Source organism: Nerophis ophidion, linkage group LG27, assembly GCF_033978795.1.
Source record: "Nerophis ophidion isolate RoL-2023_Sa linkage group LG27, RoL_Noph_v1.0, whole genome shotgun sequence".
In the NCBI taxonomy this organism is placed as follows: domain Eukaryota; kingdom Metazoa; phylum Chordata; class Actinopteri; order Syngnathiformes; family Syngnathidae; genus Nerophis; species Nerophis ophidion.
Window position 1 is genome coordinate 35,522,930 of NC_084637.1, and position 17,060 is coordinate 35,539,989.

The 17,060-nt window shown below is 45.2% G+C and overlaps 1 protein-coding gene across 1 annotated transcript in view; it reads left to right on the forward strand.

The window, feature by feature from the left end:
- si:dkey-11f4.7 (piezo-type mechanosensitive ion channel component 2) overlaps positions 1-17,060 on the forward strand; it is a 117,916-nt gene that overhangs the window by 46,099 nt on the left and 54,757 nt on the right. The window contains exons 13-26 of the mRNA XM_061889169.1: positions 2,218-2,308; positions 2,402-2,523; positions 2,589-2,648; positions 5,275-5,423; positions 7,658-7,822; positions 9,278-9,319; positions 9,825-9,857; positions 10,305-10,405; positions 10,471-10,643; positions 10,700-10,876; positions 16,008-16,166; positions 16,230-16,430; positions 16,505-16,709; positions 16,887-16,988. Of these exons, the coding sequence (XP_061745153.1) occupies positions 2,218-2,308; positions 2,402-2,523; positions 2,589-2,648; positions 5,275-5,423; positions 7,658-7,822; positions 9,278-9,319; positions 9,825-9,857; positions 10,305-10,405; positions 10,471-10,643; positions 10,700-10,876; positions 16,008-16,166; positions 16,230-16,430; positions 16,505-16,709; positions 16,887-16,988 (1,780 nt within the window). The remainder of the gene's footprint in view (positions 1-2,217; positions 2,309-2,401; positions 2,524-2,588; positions 2,649-5,274; positions 5,424-7,657; positions 7,823-9,277; positions 9,320-9,824; positions 9,858-10,304; positions 10,406-10,470; positions 10,644-10,699; positions 10,877-16,007; positions 16,167-16,229; positions 16,431-16,504; positions 16,710-16,886; positions 16,989-17,060) is intronic.

Consider the following 17,060-nt stretch of genomic DNA (forward strand, 5'->3'; position numbering starts at 1 on the left):
CATGTACAGTATGTTGCATATTGCATCATCATAACACTAAGGTCATGTACAGTATGTTGCATATTGCATCATCATAACACTAAGGTCATGTACAGTATGTTGCATATTGCATCATCATAACACTAAGGTCATGTACAGTATGTTGCATATTGCATCATCATAACACTAAGGTCATGTACAGTATGTTGCATATTGCATCATCATAACACTAAGGTCATGTACAGTACAATTCATGTTGCATGATCCTAACACTAAGGTAGCGTACAGTACATTGCATGTTTTGATCACATTACGCCATAGGAGAAAAAGAAAAGAAGCGGCAGATCAACTGGTCTAAAAAGGGAGTCTATTTAAAGGCTAGAGTATACAAATGAGTTTTAAGGTGAGACTTAAATGCTTCTATTGAGGTGGCATCTCGAACTTTTACCGGGAGGGCATTCCAGAGTACTGGAGCCCGAAATGAAAACGCTCTATAGCCCGCAGACTTTTTTTGGGCTTTAGGAATCACTAACAAGCCGGAGTCCTTTGAAGGCAGATTTCTTGCCGGGACATACGGTACAATACAATCGGCAAGATAGGATGGAGCTAGACCGTGTAGTATTTTATACGTAAGTAGTAAAACCTTAAAGTCACATCTTAAGTGCACAGGAAGCCAGTGCAGGTGAGCGGTCCGATCCGGTGGCCATGGATGACGTACTGGCTGTCCAGAGTCGGGACCCAGGATGGACCGCTCGCCTGTGTATCGGCTGGGGACATCTCTGCGCTGCTGATCAGCCTCCGCTTGGGATGGTTTCCTTCTGGCTCCGCTGTGAACGGGACTCTCGCTGCTGTGTTGGATCCGCTTTGGACTGGACTCTCGCGGCTGTGTTGGATCCGCTTTGGACTGGACTCTCGCTGCTGTGTTGGATCCGCTTTGGACTGGACTCTCGCGACTGTGTTGGATCCATTATGGATTGAACTTTCACAGTATCATGTTAGACCCGCTCCACATCCATTGCTTTCCTCCTCTCCAAGGTTCTCATAGTCATCATTGTCACCGATGTCCCACTGGGTGTGAGTTTTCCTTGCCCTTATGTGGGCCTACCGAGGATGTGGTAGTGGTTTGTGCAGCCCTTTGAGACACTAGTGATTTAGGGCTATATAAGTAAACATTGATTGATTGATTGATCATACAGTAATGATAATGTAAACAGATACAGTAATAAAAATGTAAGCAAATGCAGTAGTAATATTGCAAACAAATTAGATTAATAATAATGTAAACAAATACAGTAATAATAATACAAACACATACAGTACTCATAATGTAAACAAATACAATAATAATAATACAAACACATCCAAATCTCCCATCCGGGGTTGAAAGCACACTTCTGTACACGTCACAGGTACGTGTCTACAAAACAAGAGAAACACAACATCAACAGAACATCTCACTAGTCAAAATAGTGGAAGTCTCACTTAGAGCCTGATGCACCTGCCTCGCCACACCTGGATGTAGCTGGGACCCACCTGACCACACAGCTGGTGCCACACCTGGATGTAGCTGGGACCCACCTGACCACACAGCTGGTGCCACACCTGGATGTAGCTGGGACCCACCTGACCACACAGCTGGTGCCACACCTGGATGTAGCTGGGACCCACCTGACCACACAGCTGGTGCCACACCTGGATGTAGCTGGGACCCACCTGACCACACAGCTGGTGCCACACCTGGATGTAGCTGGGACCCACCTGACCACACAGCTGGTGCCACACCTGGATGTAGCTGGGACCCACCTGACCACACAGCTGGTGCCACACCTGGATGTAGCTGGGACCCACCTGACCACACAGCTGGTGCCACACCTGGATGTAGCTGGGACCCACCTGACCACACAGCTGGTGCCACACCTGGATGTAGCTGGGACCCACCTGACCACACAGCTGGTGCCACACCTGGATGTAGCTGGGACCCACCTGACCACACAGCTGGTGCCACACCTGGATGTAGCTGGGACCCACCTGGCCACACAGCTGGTGCCTCAGGTTTTGTCCTCTGTGCTGCTTGAGTGACAAGAAGTTATATTGATGATGTCATATTTCTGTCTGTACATACTGTACATAATGAGGTGAAGAAGAAGGTGTATTGATGATGTCATATTTCTGTCTGTACATACTGTACATAATGAGGTGAAGAAGAAGGTGTATTGATGATGTCATATTTCTGGGCAGGTTTTCTACTCCTTCAGTTTCTGGCTGATGTTTGGTCAGCAGCTGAAGGAGCGCCAGGAGGAGCAGAGTCTGAAGACCACATCTGTCCAACGTAAGTAGTCTTTGCTCTCTTCTCCTCCTTCTTCTTCTTCTTCTTTTTCTTCTTCTTCTTCTCCTTCTCCTCTTTTCCTTCTTCTTCCTCCAGCAGAAGAAAGCCAGCCCTCAGCGATGGTGGCCATGCTGATCTCAGGAGTGAAAGGAGTCCTGGTCAAGTACTGGATCCTCTTCTGTTGCTCCATGTTCTTTGTGGTCAGCTTCTCAGGAAAGGTAAGAAGTCCCGGCAGTACTACTGCACAGTCAAGTCCAGCACCAGTAACATTTCCCTGGTCCAGGTGGTGGTCTACAAGATTCTCTACATCGTCCTCTTCCTCTTCTTGGTGGTGCTCTACCAGGTGTGCCAACTCAGCCCTCACCTTCATTCTTCTTCCGTCTCATCTCTCATTCCGCCTTTAAGAGGGCAGGATCTGGCCAAACTTATCTTAGGTCCTTGGGAAGGTCTTCAATTCTGGACCATTTCCACGCTCGTGAGGGGCCCATTGATTAGGTAGACTAGGCCCTATTCATTAGGTACGCAGCCCTACAATGTAGACTAGGCCCTATTCATTAGGTACGCAGCCCTACAATGTAGACTAGGCCCTATTCATTAGGTACGCAGCCCTACAATGTAGACTAGGCCCTATTCATTAGGTACGCAGCCCTACAATGTAGACTAGGCCCTATTCATTAGGTACGCAGCCCTACAATGTAGACTAGGCCCTATTCATTAGGTACGCAGCCCTACAATGTAGACTAGGCCCTATTCATTAGGTACGCAGCCCTAGAATGTTCCAGGACATGAGATGACCTCTTCTGACTTTCCTCCTCTCTCCAGCCATTTAAAACCTACAGAATCTTTTACACTTCACCATTTTAGCTTTTTTACTCTATAAAATATTTGGTATTTCCTCCTCTGGTTACGAGCTAGCATGCTAATGCTTTATACTAGCATTTGAGCTAATTGTACATGTTCCAACCTAAAAATGATGGATTTAGATATTTGCTGCCATACTAAAAATACGCACATTTCTTATGCTAGCATTTTTGCTAATTGTATTCATTAAGACCTAAAAAGTATGACTTTCACCACCTTAGAAGTACGCTGACTTTTTTCATGTTAGCATGCAAACACATGAAACTCATTTTGTATGTTTGACCTAAAGAATCATGGATTTTGGATACTTAGCACCATCTCAGAAGTACGCTAACTTCCTGTGTTATAATTATGGGCCTGCTATGCAAGCAGCCCGTACATACTTGAACTTTTTATTATTACAGTTCTGCACGTTTTTCTTACAATTAATACGCAACGAACCGGCTAACGAACCCCCACATATGTTATACCGTCGGAAAGGTTTCACTCGCGCCTGCGGCGGTACTTTTAAGTTGACATTTTGTTATTGACAAATTTAAAACAATGGGCCAATTGAATGGGTACATAGCCTTTTAATGGACAATTGCTCTGAGAAAACCCCCAAGAAGGCAAGATGACCTCTTGTAGCTCAGCCATTCTCTCACCAAGCTCGGTGCTTAACGTCTCATTTTCTTCACACACTTGTCTACTTTCCACACAAGCAAACTGATGGCATGCTAACATTAGCTGGCCTGCATGCCAAATAAGCATAATTTTTTTCTATTTGCTTCCGTTTACCTCAGGGTCAGATAATTTGGTACATGCCACGTAATATTAGCATGCTAAACTTTCTTTGCAGTTTTTTCACTTTTTTCCTTACTTCTGCAGCCGTGTTACTTGATATGCAAGACATGCTAACTGTTAGCATGGCGTTGTTAGCACACATGCTAAGTGTTACATTTTAATGTAAGCATGTTAATGAAGGGAATTATATTGACTCAAAGTGCCTTTACATAGTGACACCCAATATCTAAGTTCCATTTAAAGCAGTGTGGGTGGCACCGGGAGCAGGTGGGTAAAGTGTCTTGCCCAAGGACACAACGGCAGTGACTAGGATGGCGGAAGCGGGGATCGAACCTGGAACCCTTAAGTTGCTGACCTATATTGCCGCCCTATATCGCGCCCATGTTAGCCTAATGTTGTAGGCTAGCGCTACAGCTCATTTTGTACAGTAGCTCACAGATTCAGACACTCTTCAAAGTACGGCGGCTTCTGTACTTTTCCATTTTCTAGTGTTCTCATTAGCATGCCAACATTGGCTGCTAGCTTTTGAGCTCATTTTGATCATTTGAACCTAAAATTCCCAGGTTTTGAGACATGTCTCCATCTCACAACTGGTCCCAATATAGCAAGCTAACATTAGCCTGGGCCACAGGTTCACAGCACAGAACTGTTTTTTTTTGGTGTGGTTTGTTTTTCTTTGGCCGGCACTTAGCAAGGAGACGCTAATGGCCTTGAGCGCTCCACTTGGACATGGTCAGCATCTTTGAGGGACTACACCACGTCAATGTGCTTTGTAGGACATCACATGCAGATACTGCCATCTGGTGGGCTGGATGTAAACAAACATAACCTATCGCTAATGCACACTAACTGTTAGCATGGTGCTGAGAACGCTCGCATGCTAACGTTTTTATTTTGCTAGCTTTTTTAGCTACATCTTAACCTAAAAATCTTGGATTTTGATGCTTGGTGCCATCTTGATAGTATGCTAACGTCGGCATGCTGATGTTTTATGCTAGTTTTTTACCTCGCTTTTTATGTTTACACCTACAACTACTCTAGCGTGCTGTTACCATGCTAGTTTTTTTTTAGCTACTTTTGCATGTGTTAACCTACATTTTTAAATGTTCACATCATGGATTTTGATGCTTGGCACCATCTTGACAGTGTGATCATGTCTCTTAGCTAAATGTGTACGCTAAAGCCTCAAAAGCAAGATCTTTGCTACTTGGCAACCATCTTGGAAGTATGTTAACCTCGCATTTATTAGCCTTTCATGCTACTTTTTAGCTAAATGTCTATGTTTAAATGTAAAAATTGATTTTTATCCTTGGCGCCACTCCCAGGTGCGTTTTGACCTGTGGCGTCGCTACCTGAAGAACTTCTGGGCGGTGGTGGTGGGCTACTCCATGCTGGTGCTGATCACCATCTACATGTACCAGTTCAGGAGCGTGTCGGCGCTCTTCAGGCAAATCATGGGCATGTCGGAGGAAGGGTCAGTGCCACGCACGCACACCAGTGTCCCACCTTTAAATGTGTCCCTCCACGTGTGTCTCACCTTTAAATGTGTCCCTCCACGTGTGTCTCACCTTTAAATGTGTCCCTCCACGTGTGTCTCACCTTTAAATGTGTCCCTCCACGTGTGTCTCACCTTTAAATGTGTCCCTCCACGTGTCTCTCACCTTTAAATGTGTCCCTCCACGTGTGTCTCACCTTTAAATGTGTCCCTCCACGTGTGTCTCGCCTTTAAATGTGTCCCTCCACGTGTGTCTCGCCTTTAAATGTGTCCCTCCACGTGTGTCTCACCTTTAAATGTGTCCCTCCACGTGTGTCTCACCTTTAAATGCGTCCCTCCACGTGTCTCACCTTTAAATGTGTCCCTCCAAGTGTCTCACCTTTAAATGTGTCTCTCCATGTGTCTCACCTTTAAATGTGTCCCTCCACGTGTGTCTCGCCTTTAAATGTATCCCTCCACATGTGTCTCGCCTTTAAATGTGTCCCTCCACGTGTGTCTCGCCTTTAAATGTGTCCCTCCACGTGTGTCTCACCTTTAAATGTGTCCCTCCACGTGTCTCTCACCTTTAAATGCGTCCCTCCACGTGTCTCACCTTTAAATGTGTCTCTCCAAGTGTCTCACCTTTAAATGTGTCTCTCCAAGTGTCTCACCTTTAAATGTGTCCCTCCACGTGTGTCTCGCCTTTAAATGTGTCCCTCCACGTGTGTCTCGCCTTTAAATGTGTCCCTCCACGTGTGTCTCGCCTTTAAATGTGTCCCTCCACGTGTGTCTCGCCTTTAAATGTGTCCCTCCACGTGTGTCTCGCCTTTAAATGTGTCCCTCCACGTGTGTCTCGCCTTTAAATGTGTCCCTCCACGTGTCTCACCTTTAAATGTGTCCCTCCACGTGTCTCACCTTTAAATGTGTCCCTCCACGTGTGTCTCGCCTTTAAATGTGTCCCTCCACGTGTGTCTCGCCTTTAAATGTGTCCCTCCACGTGTGTCTCGCCTTTAAATGTGTCCCTCCACGTGTCTCACCTTTAAATGTGTCCCTCCACGTGTCTCACCTTTAAATGTGTCCCTCCACGTGTCTCACCTTTAAATGTGTCCCTCCACGTGTGTCTCGCCTTTAAATGTGTCCCTCCACGTGTGTCTCACCTTTAAATGTGTCCCTCCACGTGTCTCACCTTTAAATGTCCCTCCACGTGTGTCTCACCTTTAAATGTGTCCCTCCACGTGTCTCACCTTTAAATGTGTCCCTCCAAGTGTCTCACCTTTAAATGTGTCCCTCCACGTGTGTCTCACCTTTAAATGTGTCTCTCCAAGTGTCTCACCTTTAAATGTGTCCCTCCACGTGTGTCTCGCCTTTAAATGTATCCCTCCACATGTGTCTCGCCTTTAAATGTGTCCCTCCACGTGTGTCTCACCTTTAAATGTGTCCCTCCACGTGTGTCTCACCTTTAAATGTGTCCCTCCACGTGTCTCACCTTTAAATGTGTCCCTCCACGTGTGTCCCACCTTTAAATGTGTCCCTCCACGTGTGTCTCGCCTTTAAATGTGTCCCTCCACGTGTGTCTCGCCTTTAAATGTGTCCCTCCACGTGTCTCACCTTTAAATGTGTCCCTCCACGTGTCTCACCTTTAAATGTGTCCCTCCACGTGTGTCTCGCCTTTAAATGTGTCCCTCCACGTGTGTCTCGCCTTTAAATGTGTCCCTCCACGTGTGTCTCACCTTTAAATGTGTCCCTCCACGTGTCTCACCTTTAAATGTGTCCCTCCACGTGTCTCTCACCTTTAAATGTGTCCCTCCACGTGTCTCACCTTTAAATGTGTCCCTCCACGTGTGTCTCACCTTTAAACGTGTCCCTCCACGTGTCTCACCTTTAAATGTGTCCCTCCACGTGTGTCTCACCTTTAAATGTGTCCCTCCACGTGTCTCACCTTTAAATGTGTCCCTCCACGTGTCTCACCTTTAAATGTGTCCCTCCACGTGTGTCTCGCCTTTAAATGTGTCCTTCCACGTGTCTCGCCTTTAAATGTGTCCCTCCACGTGTGTCTCGCCTTTAAATGTGTCCCTCCACGTGTGTCTCACCTTTAAATGTGTCCCTCCACGTGTGTCTCGCCTTTAAATGTGTCCCTCCACGTGTGTCACCTTTAAATGTGTCTTTCCATGTGTGTCACCTTTAAATGCGTCCCTCTGCGTGTGTCACCTTGAAACGTGTCCCCTGTGAGTCAGCCTGCGGGATCTGGGTCTGGAACGCTACGACACGGTGGAACTGTTCGCACGCATCCTACTTCCTGCTGCCTTCCTGCTGGCCTGCATCCTGCAGCTGCACTACTTCAACTTGGACTTCCTGATCCTCTGCAACCTGGATATGGTTCCTGTCAGGGCCGCCAGCAGGTGACAACTACTGCTCTTCTACCTGCAAGTACTGCAATACTCTGCTGTACTTTGCTCACAGTATCACTCCTGTCAGACAAATATTCTGTTAGAAAGTACAACATTCAGGCCACAGAAGTATACACATTGAGGTTAGGAGGTTGCCTACAGCCACAGTCCTACTTTTTTTTGACACTGCGTGAATTTTGTTTTGTTTTATTGACCACACAGAGCTCTATTACTTGTTACTGTGTACTTTACTACTGGTTACTAATATCAATACTGTGTACTTTATATACAACTTACTAATGTAAATACTGTGTACTTTATTACTAGTTACTGATATTAATACTGTGTACTTTACTATTAGTAGTTACTCACATAAATACTGTGTACTTTATCACTACTTACTAATATAAATACTGTATACTTTTTTACTAGCTACTCATATAAATACTGTGTACTTTGTTACTACTTATTAATATAAATACTGTCCACTCCCAAGTCCGAGTCCATGGTTCTCGCCCGGAAAAGGGTGGAGTGCCATCTCCGGGTTGGGGAGGAGACCCTGCCCCAAGTGGAGGAGTTCAAGTACCTAGGAGTCTTGTTCACCAGTGGGGGAAGAGTGGATGGTGAGATCGACAGGCGGACTTCAGTAATGCGGACGCTGTATCGATCCGTTGTGGTGAAGAAGGAGCTGAGCCAGAAGGCAAAGCTCTCAATTTACCGGTCGATCTACATTCCCATCCTCACCTATGGTCATGAGCTTTGGGTCATGACCGAAAGGATAAGATCACGGGTACAAGCGGCCCAAATGAGTTTGGGTCTCTCCCTTAGAGATAGGGTGAGAAGCTCTGCCATCCGGGAGGAACTCAAAGTAAAGCCGCTGCTCCTCCACATGGAGAGGAGCCAGATGAGGTGGTTCGGGCATCTGGTCAGGATGCCACCCGAACGCCTCCCTAGGGAGGTGTTTAGGGCACGTCCAACCGGTAGGAGGCCACGGGGAAGACCCAGGACACGTTGGGAAGACTATGTCTCCCGGCTGGCCTGGGAACGCCTCGGGATCCCCCGGGAAGAGCTAGACGAAGTGGCTGGGGAGAGGGAAGTCTGGGCTTCCCTGCTTAGGCTGCGCCCCCGCGACCCGACCTCGGATAAGCGGAAGAAGATGGATGGATGGGATGGCTGTCTACTTTTTTACTACTTACTTATATAAATACTGTGTACTTTATTACTACTTACTAATACAAGTACTGTGTACTTTATTATTAGTTACTCATATTAATGCTGTGTACTTTATTACTAGTTACTAATATAAAAGCTGTGTACTTGATTTCTATTTACTCATATAAATACTGTTTACTTTTCTACTAGTTACAAAAATGAATACTCTGTACTTTTCCACTTCTTATTGTTGTAAATATAAATACTGGATACTTTTCCACTAGTTACTGTTTTGATTCATTTTGTCCAACATAGAGAAGAGGAGCTGAGAAGTTGTGTCCAGCTGATATCTGACATGTAAGTCATTTCTACTACTCTCACTACATACTGGATTACATTTACTACTACTCTCACTACATACTGGATTACATCTACTACTACTCTCACTACATACTGGATTACATCTACTACTACTCTCACTACATACTGGATTACATCTACTACTACTCTCACTACATACTGGATTACATCTACTACTACTCTCACTACATACTGGATTACATCTACTACTACTCTCACTACATACTGGATTACATCTACTACTACTCTCACTACATACTGGATTACATCTACTACTACTCTCACTACATACTGGATTACATCTACTACTACTCTCACTACATACTGGATTACATCTACTACTACTCTCACTACATACTGGATTACATCTACTACTACTCTCACTACATACTGGATTACATCTACTACTACTCTCACTACATACTGGATTACATCTACTACTACTCTCACTACATACTGGATTACTGGTCCTGCAGTAAAATGTATTCTTTCACCTTTGCAGCATCAAAGAAAACATTGACAAGTTCCAAAAAAGGTAAGAATGATAATATTTCATAATATTTACCACAATGTCACATCTAACTATGTGCTCTTGGTTGTAGTCTCACGTGGTGTTGCATCATCTCATTTGATGTTGCATCACCTGGTGTAATCTGCTGTGATGTTGCATCACCTGGTGTAATCTGGTGTGATGTTGCATCACCTGGTGTAATCTGCTGTGATGTTGCATCACCTGGTGTAATCTGGTGTGATGTTGCATCACCTGGTGTAATCTGCTGTGATGTTGCATCACCTGGTGTAATCTGCTGTGATGTTGCATCACCTGGTGTAATCTGCTGTGATGTTGCATCACCTGGTGTAATCTGCTGTGATGTTGCATCACCTGGTGTAATCTGCTGTGATGTTTCATCACCTGGTGTAATCTGCTGTGATGTGTGTGATGTGACGTCATTAAACACGGGATTGTTGGCCCTGGTTTCAGACTGGTGAAGGAGAGCATGAGCGGTGCAAGAAGTCAGGAGACTCTGGACATGGTGGACCTGCAGACCACCTCAGAGAGAGGAGATGAGGAGAAGGAAGAAGGTAGCGCCCCCTGCTGGGCTGTTGTTGGTCACCATCATGGCTGTCCTCGGTCTTGTTTTCAGAAGCTTTGAGCAGCGGAGGTGAGGACAAGTGGCTCCTGATTGTGGACCGGGCTGGAGTCTTGCTCATCCAGGCTGTGCTGGGCCTCCAGAGGCTCCAGGAGCTCAGCTGGAGAGTAATGGAGCTCCACGGCTTCAAGATGGTGTCCTCCGGCATCATCTGGGTGTCGCTGAGTGAGGTGGGACCTGGACTCTCAGGGCTCTTTTCCCTGGGACTGACTCTGGTTCTCCACAGGTTTCTCTCATGAACTCGCTCTTCCTGGTTCTGTGGGTGTTTGCCATCCCGTTCCCACGGTTACGACCCACGGCATCCAGCGTGTCGGCCGTCTGGGCCTGCGTCATGGTGGTGTGCAAGATGTTCTACCAGCTGAAGCTCATCAAGCCTGAGGAGTACTCCTCCAACTGCACCTCCGTAAGTCCCCCGGCAGACACCTAGTATCATACTCATGTGTCAGACACCTAGTATCATACTCATGTGTCAGACACCTAGTATCATACTCATGTGTCAGACACCTAGTATCATACTCATGTGTCAGACACCTAGTATCATACTCATGTGTCAGACACCTAGTATCATACTCATGTAGCGTGTGTCAGACATGTAGTATCATACTCATGTGTCAGACACCTAGTATCATACTCATGTGTCAGACACCTAGTATCATACTCATGTGTCAGACACCTAGTATCATACTCATGTAGCGTGTGTCAGACATGTAGTATCATACTCATGTGTCAGACACCTAGTATCATACTCATGTGTCAGACACCTAGTATCATACTCGTGTGTCAGACACCTAGTATCATACTCATGTGTCAGACACCTAGTATCATACTCATGTGTCAGACACCTAGTATCATACTCATGTGTCAGACACCTAGTATCATACTCATGTGTCAGACACCTAGTATCATACTCATGTAGCGTGTGTCAGACATGTAGTATCATACTCATGTGTCAGACACCTAGTATCATACTCATGTGTCAGACACCTAGTATCATACTCGTGTGTCAGACACCTAGTATCATACTCATGTGTCAGACACCTAGTATCATACTCATGTGTCAGACACCTAGTATCATACTCATGTGTCAGACACCTAGTATCATACTCATGTAGCGTGTGTCAGACATGTAGTATCATACTCATGTGTCAGACACCTAGTATCATACTCATGTGTCAGACACCTAGTATCATACTCATGTAGCGTGTGTCAGACATGTAGTATCATACTCATGTGTCAGACACCTAGTATCATACTCATGTGTCAGACACCTAGTATCATACTCATGTGTCAGACACCTAGTATCATACTCATGTAGCGTGTGTCAGACATGTAGTATCATACTCATGTGTCAGACACCTAGTATCATACTCATGTAGCGTGTGTCAGACATGTAGTATCATACTCATGTGTCAGACACCTAGTATCATACTCATGTGTCAGACACCTAGTATCATACTCATGTGTCAGACACCTAGTATCATACTCATGTAGCGTGTGTCAGACATGTAGTATCATACTCATGTGTCAGACACCTAGTATCATACTCATGTGTCAGACACCTAGTATCATACTCATGTGTCAGACACCTAGTATCATACTCATGTGTCAGACACCTAGTATCATACTCATGTGTCAGACACCTAGTATCATACTCATGTGTCAGACACCTAGTATCATACTCATGTGTCAGACACCTAGTATCATACTCATGTGTCAGACACCTAGTATCATACTCATGTGTCAGACACCTAGTATCATACTCATGTGTCAGACACCTAGTATCATACTCATGTGTCAGACACCTAGTATCATACTCATGTGTCAGACACCTAGTATCATACTCATGTGTCAGACACCTAGTATCATACTCATGTGTCAGACACCTAGTATCATACTCATGTGTCAGACACCTAGTATCATACTCATGTAGCGTGTCTCAGACACCTAGTATCATACTCATGTGTCAGACACCTAGTATCATACTCATGTGTCAGACACCTAGTATCATACTCATGTGTCAGACACCTAGTATCATACTCATGTGTCAGACACCTAGTATCATACTCATGTAGCGTGTCTCAGACACCTAGTATCATACTCATGTGTCAGACACCTAGTATCATACTCATGTGTCAGACACCTAGTATCATACTCATGTGTCAGACACCTAGTATCATACTCATGTGTCAGACACCTAGTATCATACTCATGTAGCGTGTGTCAGACATGTAGTATCATACTCATGTGTCAGACACCTAGTATCATACTCATGTGTCAGACACCTAGTATCATACTCATGTGTCAGACACCTAGTATCATACTCATGTGTCAGACACCTAGTATCATACTCATGTGTCAGACACCTAGTATCATACTCATGTGTCAGACACCTAGTATCATACTCATGTGTCAGACACCTAGTATCATACTCATGTGTCAGACACCTAGTATCATACTCATGTGTCAGACACCTAGTATCATACTCATGTGTCAGACACCTAGTATCATACTCATGTGTCAGACACCTAGTATCATACTCATGTGTCAGACACCTAGTATCATACTCATGTGTCAGACACCTAGTATCATACTCATGTAGCGTGTGTCAGACACCTAGTATCATACTCATGTGTCAGACACCTAGTATCATACTCATGTGTCAGACACCTAGTATCATACTCATGTAGCGTGTGTCAGACATGTAGTATCATACTCATGTGTCAGACACCTAGTATCATACTCATGTGTCAGACACCTAGTATCATACTCATGTGTCAGACACCTAGTATCATACTCATGTAGCGTGTATCAGACACGGAGTATCATACTCATGTGTCAGACACCTAGTATCATACTCATGTGTCAGACATGTAGTATCATACTCATGTGTCAGACACCTAGTATCATACTCATGTGTCAGACACCTAGTATCATACTCATGTAGCGTGTGTCAGACACCTAGTATCATACTCATGTGTCAGACACCTAGTATCATACTCATGTGTCAGACACCTAGTATCATACTCATGTGTCAGACATGTAGTATCATACTCATGTGTCAGACACCTAGTATCATACTCATGTGTCAGACACCTAGTATCATACTCATGTAGCGTGTGTCAGACACCTAGTATCATACTCATGTGTCAGACACCTAGTATCATACTCATGTGTCAGACACCTAGTATCATACTCATGTGTCAGACACCTAGTATCATACTCATGTGTCAGACACCTAGTATCATACTCATGTAGCGTGTGTCAGACACCTAGTATCATACTCATGTGTCAGACACCTAGTATCATACTCATGTGTCAGACATGTAGTATCATACTCATGTGTCAGACATGTAGTATCATACTCATGTGTCAGACATGTAGTATCATACTCATGTGTCATGTGTCAGACATGTAGTATCATACTCATGTGTCATGTGTCAGACATGTAGTATCATACTCATGTGTCAGACATGGAGTCTCATACTCATGTAGCGTGTATCAGACATGCAGTATCATACTCATGTGTCATGTGTCAGACATGTAGTGTCATACTCATGTGTCATACTCGTGTGTCATGGGTGTCATGTGTCATATGACATGTGTCATACTCGTGTGTCATGGGTGTCATGTGTCATATGACATGTGTCATGTGTCATGGGTGTCATGTGTCATATGACATGTGTCATACTTGTGTGTCATGAGTGTCATGTGTCATATGACATGTGTCATGTGTCATGGGTGTCATGTGTCATATGACATGTGTCATACTCGTGTGTCATGAGTGTCATGTGTCATATGACATGTGTCATGGGTGTCATGTGTCATATGACATGTGTCATACTCGTGTGTCATGGGTGTCATGTGTCATATGACATGTGTCATACTCGTGTGTCATGGGTGTCATGTGTCATATGACATGTGTCATGTGTCATGGGTGTCATGTGTCATATGACATGTGTCATACTCGTGTGTCATGAGTGTCATGTGTCATATGACATGTGTCATGGGTGTCATGTGTCATATGACATGTGTCATACTCATGTGTCATGGGTGTCATGTGTCATATGACATGTGTCATACTCGTGTCATGGGTGTCATGTGTCATATGACGTGTCATGTGTCATGGGTGTCATGTGTCATATGACATGTGTCATACTTGTGTGTCATGAGTTTCATATGTCATGTGTCATACGACATGTGTCATACTCGTGTGTCATGGGTGTCATGTGTCATATGACGTGTCATGTGTCATGGGTGTCATGTGTCATATGACATGTGTCATGTGTCATGGGTGTCATGTGTCATATGACATGTGTCATACTCGTGTGTCATGGGTGTCATGTGTCATATGACATGTGTCATACTCGTGTGTCATGGGTGTCATGTGTCATATGACATGTGTCATGGGTGTCATGTGTCATATGACATGTGTCATACTCGTGTGTCATGAGTGTCATGTGTCATATGACATGTGTCATGGGTGTCATGTGTCATATGACATGTGTCATACTCGTGTGTCATGGGTGTCATGTGTCATATGACATGTGTCGTGTCATGGGTGTCATGTGTCATATGACATGTGTCATGGGTGTCATGTGTCATATGACATGTGTCATACTTGTGTGTCATGAGTGTCATATGTCATGTGTCATACGACATGTGTCATACTCGTGTGTCATGGGTGTCATGTGTCATATGACATGTGTCATGGGTGTCATGTGTCATATGACATGTGTCATGGGTGTCATGTGTCATATGACATGTGTCATACTCGTGTGTCATGGGTGTCATGTGTCATATGACATGTGTCATGTGTCATGGGTGTCATGTGTCATATAACATGTGTCATACTCGTGTGTCATGAGTGTCATGTGTCATATGACATGTGTCATGGGTGTCATGTGTCATATGACATGTGTCATACTCGTGTGTCATGGGTGTCATGTGTCATATGACATGTGTCATGTGTCATGGGTGTCATGTGTCATATGACATGTGTCATACTTGTGTCATGGGTGTCATGTGTCATATGACATGTGTCATGTGTCTTGGGTGTCATGTGTCATATGACATGTGTCATACTTGTGTGTCATGAGTGTCATATGTCATGTGTCATACGACATGTGTCACACTCGTGTGTCATGGGTGTCATGTGTCATATGACATGTGTCATGGGTGTCATGTGTCATATGACATGTGTCATGTGTCATGGGTGTCATGTGTCATATGACATGTGTCATACTTGTGTGTCATGAGTGTCATATGTCATGTGTCATACGACATGTGTCATACTCGTGTCATGGGTGTCATGTGTCATATGACATGTGTCATGTGTCATGGGTGTCATGTGTCATATGACATGTGTCATGTGTCATGGGTGTCATGTGTCATATGACATGTGTCATACTCGTGTGTCATGGGTGTCATGTGTCATGTTTCATGTGACATGTGTCATGGGCGTCACATGTCACATGAGACGTGTCACGTGACATGTGTTGCGTGTCACATGTCATGTCCAATTGTGTGGTGTCCAGAGTGTGCTGGCCTCCAACTCCTCCAGCGTGGAGGTGGAGGTGAGGAAGAAGACGGTGGAGCTCCTGAAGAGGTCCATCCTCTACATGGATCCTGTGGATCCTGTCTTGTGGTGTGGAGCTCTGGTCAAGTGTGAGGGGAGGATCCTTCCCTGCCTGAGGGTCAGTAGCGCCTTAGTAGTACTGTGGTAGTACCCTGGAGTACAATAGTACATGTCTTTGTAGAACCATCTGCTGGTGCTGGCTCTGCTGGTGTTTGAGGCCACCGTCCATCGCCACCAGATCTACTTCCGTCTCCATAACAACCTGAAGGCCCCGCCCTTCAGCATCATCTTCCAGGGCGTGGGCAGGCAGCACATGGATCTCGGCGTGCGGCCCTGCATCAAGTACTTCATCAACTTCTTCTTCTACAAGTTTGGACTGGAGGTGACCGCAGGTCTTTGGACTCTTCTACTTCCTGCTCAGTGTCCTCTCGGAAAGACCTCGGGTGTTTCTTTCAGGTCAGCTTGATCGTGGCGGTCAACGTGATCGGCCAGAGGATGGACTTCTACGCCTTGCTGCACTCCTGCGCTCTGATGGCAGTGGTGTCACGGCGCCGCAGGAAGGCCATCGGGGAGGTGTGGCCTAAGTACTGCTGCTTCACGGCGGGCCTGATGGTGCTGCAGTACCTGCTGTGCATCGGCATCCCTCCTGCCCTCTGCGTTGGTAAGCACCTCAATATCACACCTCTTCTCTGCTCTTTCTCATGCACTCCACATTCTTCTTCAACTTAAATGGGATTTCAAGAACATCACGCGCTCTCTCCAAAATAAAATGTCACACACACCAGGAGAAGGAGAGATGACTTGTCACACACACTTCATTTCTTCCACTTCCTTGCAGATTACCCATGGAGGACTTCACTCCATCCTCTCACCTCCAACGTCATCAAGTGGTTTTATCTGCCAGACTTTGCCATGCGTCCTAATCCTTTATTCATATTCTGTGAGTTTTACACCTTCATCCTTACATACATCCTTACATACATACATCCTTACATACATACATCCTTACACA